The sequence below is a fragment of the Crassostrea angulata genome, chromosome 9, assembly GCF_025612915.1.
Source record: "Crassostrea angulata isolate pt1a10 chromosome 9, ASM2561291v2, whole genome shotgun sequence".
Lineage (NCBI taxonomy): Eukaryota > Metazoa > Mollusca > Bivalvia > Ostreida > Ostreidae > Magallana > Magallana angulata.
Genome location: NC_069119.1, coordinates 23,788,206 through 23,813,263, shown reverse-complemented (window position 1 = coordinate 23,813,263; position 25,058 = coordinate 23,788,206). Strand labels below are relative to the sequence as shown.

Below are 25,058 nucleotides of genomic sequence, written 5' to 3'. Positions count from 1 at the left end.
ATACACATATACATCTAAAAGAAATAAAAATGCAATTTTTATATATTAAGTTAACCACGACTGATATTTTGAAATTCCCTCAGGCTGGTACTTTTCCCTTTACTAAGTCAAATCAACCTTTATTTTTGGAGTATATATTTTTTCCTCCGAAATAAAGAAAAGATGCAAACCAAAACTCTACCTGGCAGTGATGCTTCTTTTCATCTTAATACGTGTTGATGTGCTGATCATTTGATTGTAATTAAATAAATAGTTGTTAATCTGTACCATATGGATTGCAAATTTTTAACATACAACTCAATCAATATTTCGATAAGTGCATTATTTACTTGATTTGGATGCTTAAGGAACTCAATAGATTGTTGGAAAATTCAGTTAAAAAATGTTAACAGTTTTTTAAATTGAGATTCAGAAGAAAAACACTGTAAGCACGTGCTGTCAGTGCTACAATGTAGCTACGTCACTGCTCTTGATCATATATTTGTGGATATAGCCCTTATTTATTAATATCAAACGAATCAAAGCTTTTGTAAATATAAACTATTCTGTGCTAAAAGTTTTCACAAAAATTTCCGAGAAAAGATATACACATGATATTCTTAATGCTTTTTTAATCTGAATTTTTGAGCACGGGGACCTTTAGTAATAGTGCGTTTTGGTAAGAAAACAATGTAAACCCCATGCCATATCTTCAAGTTTTTTGTCTGCAGTATCATTGATCGTATAGGAGAGGATCCTCGGACACGCCTATCTTCTCTAAAAATTAGAAATAAAAAATTATATCAATAAACGGAAATGATGTCATCAATTCAAAAAAATATAATAGTGTCAGATCAGTATTTGTTAGTTCTGAAAAAACTACGATAAAAAATTATATCAATAAAGGGAAATGACGTCATCAATTCAAAAAAATATAATAGTGTCAGATCAGTATTTGTTAGTTCTGAAAAAACTACGATAAACTAATTATATCAATAAAGGGAAATGACGTCATCAATACAAAAAATATGATAGTGTCAGATCAGTATTTGTTAGTTCTGAAAACTACGATAAACTAATTCAAACTTTTTTTTATTTGAGAACTTGCTTTTACAAAAATGCGCAAAAAATAAATCATATAAAGTAATAAAAAAAGAAAAAAAACAAATAACAAAAATGAAACGGAAGACCAAATAAATAAACTGTAGAATAACAAGCGGGTCCTCCGTTTGATTGAATTAAGTTAAGCTCCACTTTATACAAAAAAAAAAGAAAGTCTTTTAGCCTAAATGTATGTTTAGGTATCTAATCAAGCGAGTTGCCATGGAGGCCTTAGAGGTTTTTTTCTTCGATTCTCGGACAAGTCCAATAACAAATTATGAACATGATATATATGATTGTGTGAAAATGATTTAATATTTTAAAATAATAACAGTTTTGTATCATTAATGTTAGATTTCCCCCCCCCCCTCCACAGACACAGTTTAGTAAGTATGGGAGTATACTAGTATAGCTCCTGTTATTCCAAATGGTCTACGAATGGCTAGTTTTTTTCTTAGCACATTCAGACGGAGCTTGCGCATCCATCAAGAAACACTTCCGCTTCCTCTTGATCTGTCTGCAATCTACGAGTGCTTGATTTCAGGGAAATTTTCTCTGTCTCCTCACGCGAATTAGAACAGCAATTACACAGCTTTCTCTTGATAATTGTTAAAACCTGTAAAAGTATTTATTATTACTTTATATATTAAGTAGAATTAATTAAGATACTGAAATTTGATTTATGTTAAATTCTAAATAAAAATTACCTCGCCATTTAGGAAGCAAAATAAAACAGCAACAAGGGCTCCCTGTAATAAAGAACAAATTTTCAACATACCTGTATAAGATATATTTATTAGCCAGCAATTACATACATATAAGAAGGCTGTATTGTCAAAAAGTTTTCCATCAGATCTATCTTAAAATTTCTAAAATGATTTCTTTCTTTCAATCACATACTAACCTGGTACGATGTCACTAGAGCGGCAAAGATTTTGTAAGCTAGCGAGTCAATTACAACCGGCATAAGGATGTTCTGCAATCCCAGAAGAGGGACCAAAATCAATATGGCCCGTGCCGTCTTTCTGCAATTCCAAGGAAAGTTTAGATTAAATAATGATGAATTTATTCCAGAACGTTTAAATAAATCTAACCACCTAGTATATCCATCACTGATTAAGTCACAGTATCAAAAAAATAGTTTTGCATCTGCATGTAATATGATGTCATTGTGCAAGTGTTTCCTCGAATACCAATCATTGACATTAAAGAATGCTGACCTCACAAAACCCATAACTATTAAACCTAGTCCTTTGAAAACCACTTATGAAACTAGAAGAACAATCTGACTCCACATAATTTCATAGTTAATTATTTCAAATATTGCGTTAGAAATCAAAGGGGTCTGGAACTGTATTTTTATCATTCGTTGGATACCAATTTTCATGAATCTCATTGTTAAGTTATACATAAAACTGATACACGAAATTACATTTCATTCAAATGCCATTTAAAATAACGTACAAATGTATTGTATTGATATGATTATTGGCTACGAATTTACGGATCCTTGAAACTGAGCTTTGTACTAAATCTGCAAATAATGGTGGCCTCGAATATTGAACATATGAAACCCTATAGTATTGTAATTGATGAACGAATCCTACATCCAACAGTGCCTCCATCATTTAAACATGGGGTAATCTTTATTAAGGACAAAAATATACCAATCTGGTTCACTTACTTGTACTGGTTCCCGTTTCTCCGGTTGACTGATCGAAGTTTAGATGATAGAATCCTCATGATGTTGATCAAGAAAATTATATTGAGCTGTGGTTTTAAAAATAAATTGAATATCGTAAATATATCATTTTGACAACAGTTCCTGCTATTATGTATGCAATTTTTTACTTTAGCAAATATATCTACAATTATGTTTACAAATATTTTGCAAAGTTATTATTGTAAATATTACTTGATATTATCAATATTCAAGATTAGCTTTCAAATATACTGAAGTAATACATCGGGGGAAGATTTCAATATATATACTCTTTTAACTAAATTCAAACATATCATTTCTTAACGTCACTGAAAAAATGTTAATTTTTTGGCAAGGTAAATTTCAGTTTAATTATCAAGTTACTTACCACTAATGACAGAATTATAGGAATACTTATAATCCAAATGAATGGGCGAGTTTCCGTCCAACACCTTTTAGCAAAACAAGCATTCATATTAAAAACTGGAGTTTTTTAATCTTGTAAAGGTCTGAAATTTTTAACATTATTTTTCCATTCATAATTCAATGTTTTTACAATAATCTGCTAATATCAAGCAAAGATTCGTAATTTTGTTATTTTAATTAAAATGTCCAGTATATTCATTATACATAATTGATAACGAGTCGCTAAATGCATTTTAACAAGTTTTAAATAAAATGATACAGCAATGCAAGTATTAAACAATAATTCACCATACCTATCATATATATACTTTTTTGTCTCTGACAGTCTAAGCTATGGGGATGAATTCTACATGACATAAAAAAATTCCTATAGTGGCATATTTCTGCTGTATCTATATACACGTATCTGTATTGTCATATACACAATGTAGTTATTATGGCAACTTAAAATGATCTTTGTACCGTCTTGTCAGAACTATGTCACCATATGATGTAGACAATGTTATTAAACATTTAGTGAATTACAACACAACAATTATTAATTTTAAAGGAAGAGTAGAAATACAAACCTCTCCAATTTTTTTTCTCCCACAATAGTTCGAACAATACAATACGCTCCTATGATGACACCAGGTAGAACTGAAACAAGTAACAGTTATATATGCATGTGACACTGAAATATAATATATGACTTCAAACTGAAAAAAGATAAAACTACAAATATTTACTGCTCCTTGTGCTGCTAACTTATATGTACTACGACAATATAATTTTTTGGCTCAACATTCCTCTTTTCACAGAACATGTGTCACTTTCGTATAAATATATAAATATATACATGACAAAAGCGCAAAATATTTCTTATGCATGTGGAGTAAGATTTACATCGCATACTTATAAACCATTATTATTTGTGGATTTCGCGGATTTAATGGGTACCTTTAAGCCACGAATGTAGTTCCACTTTGCATCGTAATATCTGTGTGTTGCATTGATGTTGCAGATGTGTCGTACTCTCTCCTAACTCAAAATTCTAATCAAACATATTTTGACAAAAACATCATTTGCGGATCTAGACGCTCGGCCTCCGGACACCCCTCCCCCTCCCCTTGGTCCTCACTCCCGGAAATTCACGCTGTGATATGTGCAACCAGAATTGGCTTTTGATCCCCCCTCTTACCCCACCCCCTCCTCCCCCTCCCCAGCACACCAAATCATCTCTGGGTCTCACCCCTTCCCCAACGCCCTCGGTAAAAATTCTGGATCCGTGCATGAACACGTCACCTCAGACAATGTTGTTGATATAATTATGCTACGTACCCCATCCGATGATGCAGCACGTGATTAAGAGCTTGTTCCGGCTAGAGAAAACTTGCATTAGGCTGAAGTGTAGGAATACTCCCTCTGATAACATCCAAGCGTATTTGCAAAGCGTTGTGTATAACGCTAATCCATGCATGAAGTAGCACCATATCTATAAGCAACCCCAAGATATTTTTTTAAAAGAAACTAGAAATAAAGGAATGCACATTCAGGTAAAATGGTGGTTTGATTTTGAATTTTGAGGATATTAATTCAATCTACAGATGTAATTCTATTAAACTAAAATATGATTTTACATGGTACATGTAAGATCTACATGTACTAGTCTAAATACATTGTATGTTAAATTGTACACATAATTTTGAACAACGCGGGAAAATTACCGGTCTTTGATTGGATTCTAAGCTGTCTGACATCATCAATGAGTAATAGATGACCCATGAAGCTCCACTCAAAATGAAGGATGCGAACAGATTAGAATGGATTGTCACTCGTTTGCAGTGGAGTTGCCTGTGAAAAAAGACAAATTAGAAAAAAGTTTTCTATTGCTATTGTACATTATTTCTTTTGATATAATCATATTACATGTTTTTTACTCTGCAGGCACGTAGCAGTTTACATAAGGCGCCTCAACCCCAGTCCCACTTTTTTCAAATTTACACGTCGGTGTACATATTACGTATATGAAAAAGAGTAACTTTTTAAACGAACTGGTCCACCTTAAATTATATATATTCACTGTGTGTATGGAAATATATTAAAAAATGATACAGATCACAATAACAATGTTTTTTGATTGTAGGAAATCCCTTCTTCCTTTATTTTTCATAATATGTTTGGGAAAAGCCCCATACCCCTTCCCTCGATACTATTAAGCTTTACTACATTTGAACTAATCGCGCTCAGTATACTTATTTTACATGGAGTTTTTCAGCTACAATGTGTAAATGGTTTATCAATTTAATCAAACGGAACTATAAAGGGAATTACTTTCTTCACCACAAAGTATGCCTAAAATATTGCAATCGGTTAAAAATGCGTTATCCAACTCACGGGCGCTTGTTTCCGTAATGGAAGTTCACACTCTTAATGATACTACTGATGACAGTTTTATGATAAAATAGTAAAAGGGTGAACGGTTTCGCAGAAATAAATTTTTGTGCGTGATCTGAGTACAAAAAAAGGCTAATTTTGGATTGTTCACCAAATATTACACGGACTTTTCTGTTTGATAATCCCTTTATAACTTAAATCTACATATATTCTCAAGTATCATACTAACATGTCATGATCTAGCTCAGTTTAGCTAAATATACACGTGTAACACAAAGGAATCTTATGAAACTTAAACATGAAAATGTAAACATGAACATTTAAACCTGAGAGAGAGAGAGAGAGAGAGAGAGAGAGAGAGAGAGAGAGAGAGAGAGAGAGAGAGAGAGAGAGAGAGAGAGAGACAGACAGACAGACAGACAGACGGACAAACAGACAGACAGACAGACAGACAGACAGACAGAGAGGGAGTGAACCTACTTGAAAGCTCCGAAGACCATCAGAGCCAAAATCAGTAGCACGACAGATATGACATAGCCGCTGATGTAAATGTACGTAACCAGTTTGACTCTCTGCAATAAAAGCCCCAAATTGAACACAAATTTGATGTAAAATAATGTCATATACCGACATCGCCTTGGAAGGGCAGTCATCTATTTTGATTTATAAATATGTCAAATTTATCATAATTATATTAAGCACATATTTATCAAGTTCAACCAAAGCTGGAATTGGTTTTCTCCTGTGTGCAATTACTCTAACTGTTTTAGAGTGTTTTGAGTTACGGTGTATAGGGGTTTCCGAAAATGCAAGCAAGGCAATCTAGTTATATTCATGTATGATAAATGAACTATTGTGAGCTATATATCAAGTTAGTTTCCCGTTTTTATAGAATATTTCACGTTAGAATGTTTCTCTCTCACTTTTCTCTCTCTCTCTCTCACTGTTTCTAAGCCTGAATGTGTGTAAAACAACATATACATACAGAGTTTAATATCAAAATAATCACAGGGCCAAAAATACATTATCATTCAAAGATGTGTCTGTGAGAGAGAGAGAGAGAGAGAGAGAGAGAGAGAGAGAGAGAGAGAGAGAGAGAGAGAGAGAGAGAGAGAGAGAGAGAGAGAGACTGTGGGAGGAAAAAACAAAGGAAGGGAACAGAAGGGATACAAAAAGAGAAAATATCGATAGAGAAACGAGGATTTGATTTAACTTAATCATTTCTCTCCGACATCATGACAAAAAATGACCGGCAAGATATCTGTCTGCAGCTAATGGAGCCTTGTCACGAGATGTTACTGTTAGCCGCTAATCTCCTCTATTATATAAACTGCCAGACATTCATGTATAGTCAGTGGAAAGATGGGGTCGCGACAGGTGCCTTAACGATGTATAACATTAAATCACATTACTGAAATTGTAAGATACGATTTAAAGAAAATAAATGTCCGTTATTGCACAAGAAAGCATGTTAGTTGTCGTTACTATTGATTTTTGGGAGTTGATTTTAATCAACTCTCCTATGCAGTTACTCTGGCAAACCGAAAGTGAAACAGTGTTTGGACCTAAGCACAAATTATCACCGCTGAAAAGACTTAGTTCTCGAAAATAATCGATAAATTCGCTGTAATGAATTCTGAAGCATTGTTTTCAAGGAAACTTATTTATGAATACCTTGAAAAAAGTCAGGTTTTAAATGGTAGGGACAATTTAGATATTTTTTGTAGTGGTATGTATTCCTACGCTAGAGAATACTATAGTCTCGTTCGACCAGACGAACGGTGGTTTCCGGAAATTTTCGACAAGCAGAGAATCTCTTTTGCTTGTCGGAGATTAACGGAGAAAGCCGAGCGTCTGGTTGAACGAAACTTAAGCCTAGTATTGCTTGGATCCATACAATTTTTCAGAAATATTTCGATTACTGATACATACATGTACCTTGATGGAATTAATAGTTTCTTTAAATATTACACGACATGATTCTTATGGGTTTTATTGAAATTCTTTTCGGAAAAGTCCGAGTATTCATATTATAAAAAATGTGCGTAATTCAAATACATTCATGCATAAGCAGGGACATACATATTTATGTCTCTGGTATAAGAAACTATTTGCCGTGCAAAATAACGTATCGTTGATTCTAAAATAAATAATAATCGATAAAATCAAAAAATCAACTCCCGTCAGTACTTCAGTACTTTGATTATAAAAGCATGAAGCTAAATTTCAAGCTGTATTATAAGCTAAATCCAAGGTTTCTTTTAGACCATAATAATCTTCTTTATATGAGCACTCCGCATGTAGGTAGGTATGATCGGCAATTTGTTTACCACTTAACCTCCTTAAACATTACAATGTACTTGTATATATACACTTTAAAAAAAAAACAATGTCCATAGACTGCAAGCCAATTTTTATTCGCGGTGACTTTATTTCGCGATTAATTGCAGATAAACTGGTTCGCGACGACTAATGTTCGCTACCAAGCCTCATCCAGACCTGTATTGTTAAAAAAATTTAGACAAAGGATTTGTTCGCGGTGAGAAATACTCGTGACGACAAGGCTCTCGCTAACCTTGCGAAATTTTCTCGCTCGCGAATAAAAATTACAGTTAACAGTATATTGCGAATGTCCAATATGTTATTGGTGTTCGCAAAATGTTTTATAGTTCACTTTGGAACCAAATTTTGCTGGGATGAGTTGACAAATACTTACACAATGTTGTTCACGACTAATTACTCGAGCAAAAATAGTGAGTTTTCACTACAATATTTGCATTTCTCAGTGTATTTGCATGTAATAACACTACGGGTCAACTTTGTACTACACAGTCCAATAGATTCAAATGATGTATAATCGGGCTGCAAGCGGGGTTTGCATATTTATATAAAAAGTATTTAATCGTACAATAGCTGAAAATTAAATGAATATAAGTAATAAGGAATCATTCTTTGAATATTGTGAGGTGATAGTTTTGGATGGTGTTATAGTTTTACTAATGGTTAGTTAATTAAAATTAATTAAACTACATGAAAAAAGTTATACTCACATTTTTATCAACCGTCAGAATAGACTTCAAAAGAAAAATAAATCAAAACCAAACATAGAAAAATTCTAAGCTTAAGGTACATGTACAATGTCGTGCTAACAAGAAAAATAACTCCGCCAGCAATTTACAAATTATCACCAGAGCAACCCCCCTCCGCGACATTTATCCATTTTATCAGTTTGAAAACCGTTAACGTATCCGATTCGAGTATTACAAGTTTTACATATTTATATATATATACAGTGTGACATTGAAAGTTATGAAAATACAAAATAAGTACATTTATATTTATCTTTTAATACTTATCTTATTATGATTGATTGTACAATTCATTTTAAATTGTTATTGTTTGCTGACTTTTTTGTTCAATTTTGACTCACGTTGGCTTTTTGTAGGGTGTAGAGTGAGGCGCAAGTGCGATAATCTGTTTTGGTGAATTCGTGGGTCGCATTCTTACTCCTGCTCCACCATTCTCCGTTTGCATCACATTTTCTGTACGAGAAACCTGTTTATATATAATTTTGTTTTTGAAAAAATGCCTGATTGCGATTGAATTACAGTAAAACTAAGTCTTAGGGACCAATGGAATTACTTCGTTATATCCGTAATTTGTTATATCCGTATAACGAATTCGTAATAATATCTGTAGCGAATGTTTTCTTTCACCAGACTATAATCTTGCTAATTGAGGCTTAAAATAAACATTTATCACTTCCACACATTTAATAATCGGGTTTTGAATTGAAAAAATTATATGGAAATAAATTCATTCAAACTATTTTGTTAAATGGTAGTGCCAACTTTTTTAAACTCTACACAAATTCGTTATAAAGGTGTTGAATTTCGTTTTCATTCACCTCTACTGCATTCAAAATAAATTCGCTATATCCGTAAATTCGTTATATCCGAATTCGTTCTAATCGTAAAATTTTGCAAAGATTTGTTAAGAACGTAACCGGGGACTCCAAAAAACATCGCTATATCCGAAATTTCGCTATATTCGTGTTCGTACGAAACGAGTTTGACTGTATTGTGTTCCCGTTTTTGTTGTTGTTGTTTTTTTTTTTTTTTTTTTTGTTTGTTTGTTTTTTTTTACAAAATATCACTATACGTAAGGGCTATAGATAAATCATAAAAGATGTTAGACCCCTCTGGGTCCCTTTTTTGAAGGGCCAACCCCTTTTGGAATCAAATGATCGGTCATTGATTAAAGTTCAAATTGCAAATTCTCCATGCTAACACCTAACTGACTTTAACGTAGCTCGCGGGTTTGCTGACGTCACAATAGGAATCGACGTAAAGAGTTGACCGTCATAGTAAACTCATAATTTTTTTAAAAAATGACAAATGAGATATTTAGAAGTATAAACGAAAATATTTTAGAAAGCTTATATGCGGTTTATGACTGTTTATACAAAGATTTATAATATCAAGTGCTGAAAATTTAAAGATGTCACATACATTGTCACATTTTGTTCTACAAAGATAAAGAATGCGTGTGCGTTAGAACTCTTCCATTTAAAGTCATGTTTTAAAATAGAATGTACGCATTAACTTCGCTTTTTTTTTTTACAATTATAACTTCCGTAATCTGTACTACCGATTAAAATCTTAAATTTCTTTTGGCTTGAGATAACTGTTTTATTCGATTACTTACTTATAATGTCAGTAGTTGCATGGCATTTTATTTTTGCATTGATTGACTCAGAGTTTCATAAAAACAAAAATAGCAATTTTCTGTATCTTTACAGCCTTACATTAATTGCATTTGATAACATTCACAATAATGTCTAATAAGCATTTACATGTTCTAAAATGTGTTAAACAGCTAGTCTTGTCAATAAATGCATTTCAATTTTGGTGTTCTAAGAAGTAAGGAAATGATGACGTAAGGCTAACGTCGTAATGAAAATATAAGGTTTTGAGAAATCTTTTAAATCTTTAAAGTTTTTTTGCCAAAAATTGGCCGAGAACACATACTGATATTTTTTTATGAATTGATTCATAATTATCTCCTCTGTTTTTGTGTTGAGTATGATTAATTTCGTCTGAATCGTTTAAAAGTTTGGAACATAGTTTTGTAATGCGTTTCTCGGTTAAAATGTGCATTTTACTATATATTTCATTGAAATGGCGTTGCTTGATTTTATTAATGACACTGTATTTGAAAAACAATAACATAATTACCGCGCAGACGAATCTTAAATAAATTTTAAAAATAAAACTATAAAACCTATGGATCACTTGGACAAATTTTCAAGGTAGGTTTTCTCACAAGCAGGTAAACCCGCGAGCTACCTTAATTTTCAAAATTACATTGTAATTGTATCATTTTTGTTATTCATTTGTCCACACAAATGTGGTGTACAACGAACAACATAGCAACATGAATAAAGATAACTTTATACTTTAATCAATCATTACACTAAGAAGATCTTTTTGATTTTTGGTACCGTGCACACACACATATATATATATATATATATATATATATATATATATATATATATATATATATATATATATATATATATATGTATATTATAGATTCCATTGTTAATGTATAAATTCCTGTTTTGATCGGTATTTTCTGTCACGTGACTCCTAAAGGGATTGTTGTTATCTGTCACGTGACTTCTCTTACCTGCGGGGTTGTCAAAGAGAATAGAGTTGGGGTGGTTCTGTGGACACGCTCCAATGGTTAAAGACCTAGCCACCGTGTAATTCCAACATTGCACGCCGTCGAACGTGGCATTACAGTAAAGTCTGCCTACAAAAAAATTGCGTTTATGTAATAAACAAATGAATGTAATTTATAATCGAATTCTACTGAATTGCCGTTTGTTATATCTGCCTACAATAAAGTCAGAGTCATATGATATACTGTTTATTTATTTTTATTCAGGTGGGCCCCGTTTTCAAGGATTTCGTGGATACCCAACGGATAAACAACCCCAGCGAATTATGAAATGCAAATCTTCATTCATAATTATTCTAAAAGCAAAACAAATACATGTACTATGTCATATCTACAAAAATTGACCCCCACGAATTTTAATGAATTCACAGTTTTTGTAGATACTCGAATTCCGTAAAATTGGTGCACGGTGTCTTAAATCTGGTCACAATCTCTTGAAACTGTTCGCGACATCCAATTGTAACATTTTAAGTTACTAAGTTATTTTATTACATATTATTACATGTTATTATTGTATATACTGTTGTTTCACCAATACAAGTGGGCGTCAATTTCCGTGGATTTCATTACAATTATATAACAATTCAAAGGATATGTAAATATGGAAACTATGGCCCTATCAATACAATAAGTTATTAGATATGACGCTTCAGTTGATTGTTTTTAACCTTTGAATATTAAATTTCACGGATGAATTCAACAATGAAACTGGTATTTAACAAAATTTGATGAAATCACAGAATAAATATTATGTGTGTTTGGGCATACACAATGTGCATAATATATACATGACTATGCTCTGTATAGCTTAAAGCTTCAAACAAGGACAAACCAAAAGGAAAATACCGAGAGATACATATATTATTTATAGCCCTTTTTCATCTGTAAAATTAATATTATAGCCCTTTTTCATCTGTAAAATTAAAGTTGTTTTAAGTGAAACACAATCGATTTCCTCAGTATATCTGTAACTTAAAAGATAAACAGGAGACATTAACCTATACTTAGATTGATTCATTTCACGGAAGCCATCTTAATCAAAGAGACGTTTCTCAGCAAACTCATCCGATTTCTTACCCTTGTCTCTTTGTGGTGATTGGAAAAAGTCCATCAACACTAAGATGGGAGATTTGAATTTACATAAAGAACGATATACTCAATCATTGAAATTAAACACTACAACCAAGAGGATAAAAAAGAGAATATAAGAGTATTGTTTAGAGGGCTGGTTGGCCGTGGCCATTTTTATACTATATTAATCTCCTTACGAAAAAGAGTTCTCTAAAAAAAAGATATCGCAAAATGTTCAAATTTTAACGCCATGAAATAAATGGATTTTTGTTCTTTTCCAAATAATAGTTCATAGGTAAAGAAATAATATCAAAAGTTAAAGGAAGATTTGAAGGTTTATTTGTTGTACCATTCAGCTTCCTTAAGTTTTGTTTCTGATAGGACCAGGCTGATTGATATCATAGCATCAGGAGCCGCTCTGTTTAAGATTTAATTTGCATGCGACTCTATCATTCTTATTCTCCCTAGAACCAGTGTTGTTTTACACCAAAATCGTATTAAATGTTCCAGTTTTCAAAAGCTGTCTCTAGAGTTTTTTTCTGACATTGCATCTCTGATTTTTTTTTTCTGTCGTAACAACATTGAGACAAGATGTAACTACAAATGATTCCGATCGTAGAGACATGTAATCCGACACATGCCTCTGCAGAATTCTTTTTTTCATTTCTCTTGAGATGTATTTCATTTAAAAGATCATTTCTGTTTTTTGTGCCGACAAAGATATTAGATACTTCTGGAAGGTTCATTTCTCTCTCTCTCTCTCTCTCTCTCTCTCTCTCTCTCTCTCTCTCTCTCTCTCTCTCTCTCTGAAGGAGAGCACACACCGTATGTTTAAATTTCAAAAAACAAAAAATGAAATACAAACATGTCACTATTTTTTTCGGATTACTTTAATTTATAGATTATCTTATTAATTAATGCCAGATAAATTGTAAAATCTTATTATTTATGCATGATGTTGAGTTTAAATATTTTTTCACCGTAAATTATTCCTTGGTGCGCATTCTATAATTAATTTCTTATTGTGTACACAATTATTTTTCCTCCAGTTATAAAAAAAATGTTGAAATTTCAGAATATCTCATCTTTACAAAAAATTACTGATCTTCTTGTTCTGTTTTTGCATTAATTCAATTTTACAATGCATATAGTTGGTAATGTAGTCAACAAAACAGTGTGATAATCAATAATTAAATACATGTAAATTTCTACAAGTATTTCACTTGCATCATACGTATCATACTACAAAAATAACACAGTAATACAGTACATGTAAGAACAAAGTCAGCAGACTGCGTGAAATCAGAAAAACAAGACAGAAATCAGATCTTACCGTCTGCAGGGTACGGTCCAAAGTCGCACATCTCCATGGCTTCACTGAATAGCTCCCTTTATTTCTCCTTGTTTAACAAGCTACTAAATCGGACATCAAAAGCCTATGTTCCCTAAATCACAAATAAGCACCAGACCATGAATATCGTGTTTAAAACACAACCGGCCCCAAAAAAATAGCAACTTGAATTGTAGGCGTTGTTAACATATCTTTACTATAAACTATCAATAGTGTTCTGTTAATGAAGCTATATAGGGGCGTGGTCTTGCAGAGTTATTTCCTATCTCAAAACAGACAAGAGTTTTAGATATGATTTTAATGTGGAACCCGATCAATGCTCTAACAGAATATGAATTATTAAGCGATTTTTTTTTAATTGTACCAAGATGTCAATGGTGATTATTGAGATACAGCTTTAGACAGGTTCACGATGGTTAATCAAATAATTAATTATTGACGACGTAGCCTCATTAGATACGATTTTCTTAACGACTGACTGCGGATTTCTCCCGAAAGAGATTGTTTGCAACGACATGAAAGGATTAGTAATTTGCGTATGTAAAAATATTCAAATTGGAGATGTCTGACGAGTTTCACTACTTATCTATAATTTAGACTGTAACGCATTATCTTCTATTTGGAAAGATTTTTAGCCAAGAAATATTATCAAAGTATTATTTTTTAAATTTAGGTAATTTACTGTTGAACACCAACTTCAAAACTGAAATTTATATTATTTTCTGTTCTCCACAAACATATTGATTTAGATTTGCTCTTCCAGACTGTAAATATCTCATTAACGACCATTTGTACATTGAAATGAACTGAATTAAATCTGATCTATAACTATTTCTGAACTACAAAACCAGCAAATTATAACACTAAAAAAGCAATTATTATCAACTAGTCATTCAGTGAGATGTCGTTATTTTTTTTTATCCAAAGCCTAGATTTAAGGAGGCTCGATAGCCAACAAATCAAGATCTACGTAAAGTTTGAAGATATGATTTGTTTACCTAAAAACTATTATTAATTTAAGAATAAAGCCATGTGTTTTGAGTTTTAAAATTTAGGTATTTTCCAATATTCTTATAAAGAGCTCTTCTTCTAAAATTGACCAATTAAGGATGATCGCATGTCTAGATTTTGGACTAACGACCACATGCTTAGATTAAGGATCTATACCAACTGATCACATGCCTAGATTTGGGATCTAATAGTATACTAACCGACCACATGCCTAGATTTAGGATCTAATAGTATACTAACCGACCACATGCCTAGATTGAGGATCTATATCAACTGATCACATGCCTAGATTTAGGATCTGTACATGTATATCAACTGATCACATGCCTAGATTTAGAATCTACATGTATACTAACCGACCACATGCCTAGATTTAGGATCTATACCAACTGATCACATGCCTAGATTTAGGATCCATACCAACTAATAATAAGCCTACATTTAAGATCCATATCAATGTATCACATGATTAAATTTAGAATCAAAGAAAACATGGTTGTTGAAACCCCCTGATTACAGAAAAAGGAGAAATATATGTAATCAATATCTGATATCGGTAACAAAAAAGGACATGGTTTAATCACAATCAACATCACAATGCAAATCTTACATTTAAGTCAAAACATCTAACTGTTAAACATTCTTATTTAATTAATTCAATTTAAATGAATTAATATGCAAAATGCAAGTATAAGATATTTGATATGTACAATAAATTCGAAATAAAAAAGGGTTACAAGTAAAAACAAAGTTATCACAATAAACAAAAACCAGGGAAATAAGTTTCTGTTGAAGAAATAGATCATCATGCATGGTGACTAGACTCGTACTACAATATACACTACCAATATAATTCAGAAGTTGAAATTGTCGAATTAGAAATTGTTAATTCAATTGATTCACTTTATTCAACGGTTTTTTAAAATTTATTCAAAGAGCAGGGGCGTACAAGGCGTTGCATATCCCCCACTCGGAGCAATGAAGACGAAAGAATTTCAACTCAAGTTTGAATATTAATTTTTGACTTGTATGCATTGTTTTCATTACAAATTTCATGATGGAAGTCAATATTGTGCTTTCATTCTATAAACACGACAGGTATTGATTTCCAAATTAAGCTTCACATCGGTTTTTGCCTAAATCTTGGATCATTCACTGTTCTTAATTGCAAAATTAGGTATGAATGGGTCCTGAATCCATCCTAAAAGTACTTTTATTTAAAGAATGAGTTTATTTTGGTTTTTATTATTGATCTATTAAAATGGAGTCTAGACCAATAATGGGTCAAATTTGTGATTTTCACCAAAACGTTTTACTTTATTAATCATTGTCAAACTGTTATATTTATTCACCTGTTCTCTAATGTGTCAACGTAGCTTAGTGTGATAGGCGGAGGCTCGTAGTCCATCCTTCTCCATGGAGAGGGTGTTCGAATCGTATAGATGGCGTTTTATTTTTAATTCATTTGCCTTTAAGTAAAATGTGTTTTGCTTTTTTATTGATTATGAGAAAAATATCTAATACTATTTATCTAATGACAACTATTACGTGATGTTCATGTTATGTACATACAATGTCGGATAGAAAAGAGCTAGCACAAATATATGAGATCATGCTGTAATAATGCTTAGAAAGCATCAAATAAAACATAGGAGATAAGTACGAAGTTCATGATTTTTAATATGTTCATATGCCATTTTAAAATTCCAGGTACGGGGGGATTTGTCAGGCCTTGTACGCTCTTGTCCTTTGGTATGGTATTGCAATACAAATCAAATGCTACTTTACTACCTGGCGTCACTTTCAACTAAATATCAAAACTCAGTATAGTGTTTGCTATGTACAGATGTTTTGTTAATAACTTTAATAAACTATAATATATATAATACCTTTACACCGATACATTCACATGTATAGTTGGACAAAAAAAAAAATCAAATTGCTTACTTTGCGACAGGTCAACAATCCTCTTTAAGCACATAAATCACTACTGGATCAGCCATTCCTCAAATGTAAAAGCAATGTGGTCGTCTATCTCTTTTTATACATATTTACCTAGTTCACGTCGTAATCCGTAATTAGACGAAGCCTCATTGATGTGTGATACCGTTGTTTTTTCAAAGTTCTAGATCACAGCTCCTTAAGTACTCTAGCTATCTAGCTTCTGAGACCGCTAAATACCGGAAAATCAATTCCGCGCTCTTTGACTTTTGTGGTAACGAAACAAACAAATCCCCAATGGTTTATTCCCCAAACAGTTACAATTCATTGCAGAGAAAAGGTGCTGTAAGAAATCAAAGTGTAAAATTTTACGTTTGTAAAGATCACTTGCATTATGCAACAAGTATTATTTTTATTTTCGAACGCACACATGATCACTATGAAATTTTTAATGTTTAATATATAAACAAAATATTTTGCTCTATTGACAAAATTGACAATTGCAAATAAATATTTCAGCACAGATCACCCCACATTATTGCTGTAGGTCTGTGGCTCCCGGTCATAGGCATCTGACGTTATAAATTGATCTCATTTTAAAAATACTTAATAATGCAAAAGGGATACTATAAACTGTCTGTTATAACAGTAACCTCTATTTCACGTTTTTATAAACATGTGTATATATTTTGGAAATATTGAAACAAACACACGATGCAGGGAAATCTCATTTACTTATAGGTGACAACTTTCGTCCACCCTTAATATACACTCATCACATATCTAAGGAAGTAGATGCAGAATAAGGATGATTTGTATCCCAGGTGTAATGCACCGTTTTGGTTGAATTGGTTGTGAGCTAAGGTGTTGAAGCACCGATCGGGTGACGAAAAGAATCGCAAAATAATTTTATCGATAAGTTTTAAGCAAATATTTCACCTGATGTGACAGTTTGAAATAAATCATTGAATCGAAATAAATGAAGATGTCGCCAAAGGGGTACCTTGTGTATTATTAGGCATAGGGTATTTATTTTATTATGAGAAAAATTTTTAACGTCAGGTGCCTGTGCTCCTGGTCTGAAAAAAATCGGATTCAATTTTTTTTTTCAGACCGGGAGCTACAGACCTGCAGTTACAATGCATACCCACACCAGTATAACTACTGGATTGCAGCGAGTATCATCCAAAAATAGTTGTTGTACTCATGGGACTATTCCATGTCCCTTTTGACCACTTGATGGGGCTAGGTATATATTGTAGTCGATATCTTAAGATTGTTGCATGATTTTTTAACCATAAACTATTATTTACTTTGTAAAGAAAAATCCTTATAATTAAGCTTTACTTGAATATGAATATGTTTCTATATCTTTATAAGAGCTCAACAGTCATGAAAAACAAAAGGCAACATAGATCATTAATTATAACTGAGAGGTCATGGCCATTTCTAGATTATATTTACCTCCTTCAGGTGAAGAATTCTGTGAAAAGATTTAAAAAATGTTCAAACTCTAAAGCCAATTAAAACAATTGGATTATTTCTAAACCTAAATAATTAAGTCTAAATGATAGCCTTATCATGTTTTAATGTTCTAATAAACAGTCTAAGGAAGATCTGATGGTTGACTTGTCGATCACCCATCTTCCTTAATATGTTTACGTTTAAGTTAAACGAGAAGGATTAAGTAAACAAGTCGGTCCTTGCGTTCTACTTTCTTTGCCCCCTGTAGATCAATCTGTCGATTTGTGAGATTCATTTACATCTTCATGTTAGGGTGATCGTAAAGACAATTTGACGCTTATTCCTTGCGACATAAATAAAGAGAATAAGTGGTTCTTGTATTCGCATTGACAGGGTTCATTTTTAAAAGATGTTTACAATCTCGATGATCGAACATCTTTTAAAAAACATTACCGACTGATCATTAATCCCCACTCTGGAAAATCTTTCTTTATTTATTTGTTGACGTGGTTACATCAAGGGGGTTGGTGGAGTGTTGAGGAGGAGGAGGGGGTAAAATTTCACCTGAAAAAAGTATTTTTATATTTAGCACTTTTTAAGATTATGAGGCTGAAAATATGTTGTTGTTTTTTTATTGTTACACGACATCGCCATTTATAAATTGATCTTTGAGCCCCCGCCAACCTCTAACACAGGGGGTTGTACATGAAATACGGTAATATACATATACTATTAAACTAGTTTCGAAGAAAGATGATAGTTTGGGCACTGGTACAATGTATGTTATAGTAACAACATACATAACTATGCTTTAATCAAAAAGGACATGCACACCTCAAATTATGGTAAAATGTGTTTTCTTCATAAAACTGTTTAAAACAGAGAACTCAGTAAAGGTTTCCATAAACAAAATTGTATCATAAACTCTTTGTTATGAGTTAATAATTCCATGTATGTGTTGCATTAAAAGTTTAAAATCAAAGATTTCTAAAATTATCTATGGCAATCTAGATTGTTACAGATAAGTTTAGAAATCTAGATTGTTATAGATAAGTTTAATTTAGAAATCTATAATTATAAACATTTAATGTGACATATGTTAACACACACAGAGAGAGAGAGAGAGAGAGAGAGAGAGAGAGAGAGAGAGAGAGAGAGAGAGAGAGAGAGAGAGAGAGAGAGAGAGAGAGAGAGAGAGAGAGAACAAACACACCAGAAAACTCCATCTCACTGTTGCGATTTTTTTTCATCTTGAAAATCAATATCAACTGTCAATCTGCAATTACATGTTACCAATCACTAAAGGGGGAAACTATTAATATCTGTCCGCAGGATTGACATAAAATAGGGGATATCTGAAAAAAAGCATTTGAAACACTATATTTCTAAAACGTATCTACGCATTGTTTTGTCCCTGGTGTATATCTACAAATCATTATACAGAGGGTGATGACGATTTAAGCATTTCTTTATCAGAATCTTTCGCTTTTAGTGAATTGAAGTGCCGTTGTATCTTCAATATTATATAAGTTTCGAAGCTGAGATTTATATGAGTATAGAAACGCTGTGTATGTACATGTATAATCTCTATAGTTTTGCAAGCAATACCGTTTAGTATTTCAACTTTGATTTATGAATCACGCCATGTTGAGAGTCCTCCATGTTCAATAAATTCGTGCACGTGTTATAAATCACATGGAACTGCAATTTCTCTTCTTTATTTATAACAATTTTAACAAGATCTTGGATTTTCGGTACGACATCACAATGTATTCCTTGCATCAAAACAGGTAAAAATGACCCTGGTTTCGAGTGAAATATGCATTGATTGCGTAGGCTCAAAAGCAAGAACAATCTGGTTGATTTCAAACAAAGATCCATGGCTAAGTGGCCTACAGTTAAATAGACAGGTCTACGTCACATTGCTGTTTGACCCAACCTCTTAAAGTTCAAGCTCTTATTAAAAATGTTCAAACATGACTGTGGGGTTTTTTCGGGGGTTTTTCTCTTCTCTTTTTTTTTTTTTTTTTTTTTATCTAAAATGTGTTTAAATAGTATGTTAATTGATACTGTGAAATCATTAGGATTCGAGGTGGCTCAATTTTCGTGGTATTCGTGGGTAGCCCTCACCCACAAATTTACATCCTCCACAAAAACTTATTAAAAAAAATTACGTTTTCCTACTGAGACTGAAAACCGAAGCATCCACGAAATTGCATCCCCACGAATAAGCGAAAATCCCATAATCCACGAAAATTGACCCCAACAAAATTAAATGATTCTACAATATATCTTTATACCGATCTCTTTGTCAAAAGAAGGTTAAAGGGACTTGGACACGATTTTATATCAAGATTTTCTTTTTCTTTTTTTGTTCATGTATAAAATGGTTAGAAATCATTGTTATGTAAACAAAGCTCGAGTCTTATACATATATTTGTTTAAAGTATGGAATTACCATTTCTTTGACCAAATTGTTCCTGGCAAACAAGGTAAACTTATTCAATGTGTCCATAGATGATATGATAAACAGAAAAAAGCAACATTTGATTGAGACTTATAAAACACACGTGTAAACCATAACAAAGCTCGAGTTTTGTTTACAAAACAAAGATTTTCAAACTCTGTATCTTGATTATACCTCAGTATTCGACTTTCAAATTTTGATAGTTTTGATTACAAGTACCCATTTTAACCATTTTAAACATTAAAATTGGAAAAATAAAATTTTAAATTTTGAGCTCAAATCGTGTCCAAGTCCCTTTAATATACATGTTGCTTTAAAAAGGCTAAGACCATCTTGCCTTCTTAACATAGAAATAATGGAGGCCGTAGAAAATACGCAACGTATAAGTAAAAAAAAAATCAAGAATATATATTAAAAAAATGCGAATTTGAATTGAGTCTTCGTGTAGAAATATTATCATAGTAATTGGCGCGTCTTGTTCAATCAGAACGTTTCTCGAAGCAGGTTAATGTGTTCCTTGTTAACATGCCCGCTTTTCCGTGTTTTTGATAATTAAATGAAAAGAGCAAGTAATTAATAGAAACCAGTATACCTCGCCGGGCATAATTGAGAACAGACCGTGCGATCAAAGTCATGCAACAATGTACGCGAAAAATTGGAAGATACATGTGATGCCGAGGGACTTTTGTGATAAATATGCCAATTTGTAAGGTTATAATAAATGATCTGGTGGTGACATATAAGAAATGTATTAGGCCAACAGCTGAGCAGAGCGTGAACCTATATAATTCTCTATATTTTGTGTCAAAGCGAAATTGAATAAAGACGGGGGGGGGGGGGTGTAGTTAGGCAATTAGAGTGAAAAGGGAGAATGGAGGAATGGAGGGGTCCTGAAAGTTCCAGTAATCTAGAAATTTTATATTTTATTTTATTTAGTCTTCCTGTTGTTTTTTTTTTTTTGGGGGGGGGGGGTACTTTTTCTTATATATATGTCCTTTACAAAATTTAGATTATTGAGAATCAAAATTTAGTTGTCATGTACAAATTTTGATTCTCAATCATCTAAATTTTGTAAAGGGCATACATGTACATGTTAGTTTTACAACCTTTTTTTAAGATACAATCACCGATAAACCAATTTTGAATACTCTAGCGCAGCGTATTAAAATGATACAGAATTTGTAAAGTGAAATGAACTATAAAAAGAAAGCTGGAATATACAAATACATGAAGTAAATTTTACAATAACGACCAAAAAACAGTGCAAGTTTCATGTTGAAGTATGTTTCGCACAAATGTCATTTAATAATTTTGCATACAATGCTTAGGGCACTGAGGACTTTCAAAGATTACTGTTAAAAAGGCCGACGATAAAGTTGAACAAGTAGATGATCTGTCTCCAGTGGTATGCGTATTATGTTTGATTTAATCTCTCTCTCTCTCTCTCTCTCTCTCTCTCTCTCTCTCTCTCTCTCTCTCTCTCTCTCTCTCTCTCTCTCTCTCACATAATAACTAGTGGCCCCCAAGATTAGAAGATCAGAGACATGTTTTTTTCCTTTCATACATTTTTTTCCTTTTTTTCATCGGATATATCAGTAAATGCATTTTTCAGGGTTTCTCACATTTGTCTTGCAAATAAGATACATGAATTTTTATTTTTTCCCTTTATCGGATATTTCAGTGAAAGTTCTTTTTTTTTTCAAATGTGTCTCGCAAAGACATGTCTCTATACGTAATGATTACCAAATCCCTACGTGATGTGCCGCAAGTCATAATATATTAGTTTATGATCATGATAATGGATTTTAATAATAGAAAAAAATTCTCGAAATCGTATTGCGAGCGTATTGCGAGAATCAATATGTTGAAATAAGAGCGACAGTCATGTAATTTAATTGTCTATAGACTTACTTACTTTGACATGTGCGATGAAGTCTTGTTTATTTTTTTTTTACCCAAAATGGGTGGGGGTGGGGTTGTAATGATCACGGGAAATAAATCTATACAGCCATGAAATAAGATTTATCGAATCCAATTTGGAGCCCCTTAGAGCATACAAGTACAATATAGGAAAGTCAAAATTCACATATATGATAGCATATAAAAGGGAAAAAACACCAATAAAAATAATATTGATAAAAATTATTAATAGCATATTAAAACTGGAATTTATGAACATGTTATATTGATTTACGATACTTTTATCATCATTATTATTTTAATTTTTAAAATTTTATTTTATATAATTTTTTTTGGCATATAACCCCCCCCCAAAAAAAAAAAACCCAACTGTATTTGTATGGGTTCAGTACTGCGATGTATTGATACACACTCATTACAATCCACTATACTTATACTTCCTGGTAAGCTCCTATATTATCTAAAATTATCTGGAACCATTTCTTTCCCCGCTGAAAACTAAACTTTGATAACTGTATTGAAAGGCATATTTGATACTTTAATTCAGTCATTAAAAAGACAATGTTTCCTTTAATTAAGAATTTAACGATCTTTCGTCCTCTGGGTCTCCTTTTATGTCCAATTAGAGTGTTTTGTTATTAACTCTAAGCTGCAGGTACCTATATAGCCTTTGTTGGTTTAATGCAAAGATACATTTACAATGAAAAAGGTTTTCTTTTCTCTTACGACGGATTAATCAATTTGATAAAGCTTTTATCTTAAACATTTGAAGAAAAATACGCGCCTCGGAAATTGAAATTAATATATATAGACTATGTTGTTATTTTATCATTGAAAGTGTAAGATATTTCAAAAGCCAACTAAGCAGCCGGTGTTTTACTTTAAAATGTGTTTATCTTTATTCAAGTATACAATTCGAACATTCCAATGTGTAGACATTTGGCCAAGGATTGTATGGGAAACTCGTGTACTCTAATCATCATGAGAAGTTTGTTATTGATCTTAATGAACATCTTGAGCGTCTTAATTTCATGTGTATATAATTATATGTTATTAGATTGCTTAGCATTACCCAGTCAAAAAGAAAGGACGAATATACATGTACAGTATATCCCTTGCCAAGAAATTTTTAGAAAGTTAAACTTTCCCAAGAAATTATTTCTTCAATACATTATTATAATATTAGTTCTTTAATATTTGTATATACATGTAGTGAACCATTTTCCGCCAGCTTCTAATTTAGAAAGGATGGTGACGCAGGTAAATCAGGTTAAGTCATACCGCGGCACTGTATACATAGAAAAAAAACAACCAAATTCACTAAATTAAATATACATGTATATACCTACCTTCTACTTAAGTGTATGAAAACGAAAGGAATTTCATGCATTCCAGGGTACAAATATGTATCAAAAAACCTTTCAAAAATGAAATTCTATCAAACATTTTTATTTCATTTTAATATCTTGAACAAACACCATCCCATGTTCGCCAGTTAATAGGTCGATTTATATTTCTTCATGCATATGATGGGGTGGAAAGAAGAGACCGTCGAATTTGACAAACTTGACAATCAAAGGCCCTCGGGGAGCATATGCAATAAAGCAATAAAACAACATGATTATAACAGATAATGGATGAAATATATAAATATTGTACTGTTAAATATAAGCACAGTAAGTTACAATGGGAGGTACATGTGTACGTACCATCTAATATAACACATAACAAGTTGTAGGGTAGATGTTTATTTTCAAGGCTATAAATACACAATCCCTCAGAGCAATACTGTACAATTGTATGTAGACATATAATTATAATTATACATTTGTGATATATATATTTTCAAGGGAGGACAGTGAGTGGAAGTATAGAATTTTATATAGAGGGTGAAAACTGTATTTTGTTGGCCTGACCACATAGGGCACCAAGGGACAATGCCTATTGCAGCATATGACTATGCGTTTCATCAGAGCCATATTTGTGCGGTCTTGTACCCAATATTTTTATAAACTTAAGATATGTTTTTGGGGGAGGCGAGGTTAACGATTCAACACTTATCCATCACCAGAATTTTTCTTAATTCGCCACTGAACCGGCACGCAATACTTATCTGACATATCAACTTAACAAATTATGGCATACAACCTCATGCGTGGATCCAGAATTTTTTTTCCGATGGAGGGGGAGGGGGCGGTCTGGCGGTTATAGATTTTGAGTTTGTTGGGGGGGGGGGGGGGGATCTGAGGCATATTTTTGTTAGTTTTATATTGTAAATTCATTGGCGGATCCAGAGGTGGGCCGGGGGTCGGAATCCCCCTTTCTCTGGGACAAATGGTTTTTTTTGAAACTTTTAATGCCTATTTATAGGCAATTTTTCCCATTTATAATATAAATACTGTTAATATCTCAAATAAATGCTTTTAAAACTGGGCAGGCTTATTTAAAGAATTTCGTATAGCGTGCCGTAATTTTGTTCTTATATGAAAAACCCTATCGAA

The 25,058-nt window shown here is 32.4% G+C and overlaps 1 protein-coding gene across 1 annotated transcript; it reads right to left on the bottom strand.

Annotated features, from left to right (window-relative positions):
• Window positions 1-1,088: 1,088 nt before the first annotated feature.
• LOC128163672 (calcitonin gene-related peptide type 1 receptor-like) lies at window positions 1,089-16,864 on the bottom strand. The gene is made up of 14 exons (XM_052827300.1): window positions 16,713-16,864; window positions 13,737-13,848; window positions 11,279-11,404; window positions 9,015-9,139; window positions 8,635-8,658; window positions 6,065-6,156; window positions 4,915-5,041; window positions 4,529-4,682; window positions 3,778-3,847; window positions 3,171-3,234; window positions 2,765-2,850; window positions 1,985-2,105; window positions 1,788-1,829; window positions 1,089-1,696 (listed from the first exon to the last, which is right to left on the bottom strand). Exons 2-14 carry the CDS (start codon window positions 13,771-13,773, stop codon window positions 1,544-1,546), a joined length of 1,221 nt encoding a protein of 406 aa, XP_052683260.1. The 5' UTR covers window positions 13,774-13,848; window positions 16,713-16,864; the 3' UTR covers window positions 1,089-1,543.
• Between the last annotated feature and the right edge of the window lie 8,194 nt (window positions 16,865-25,058).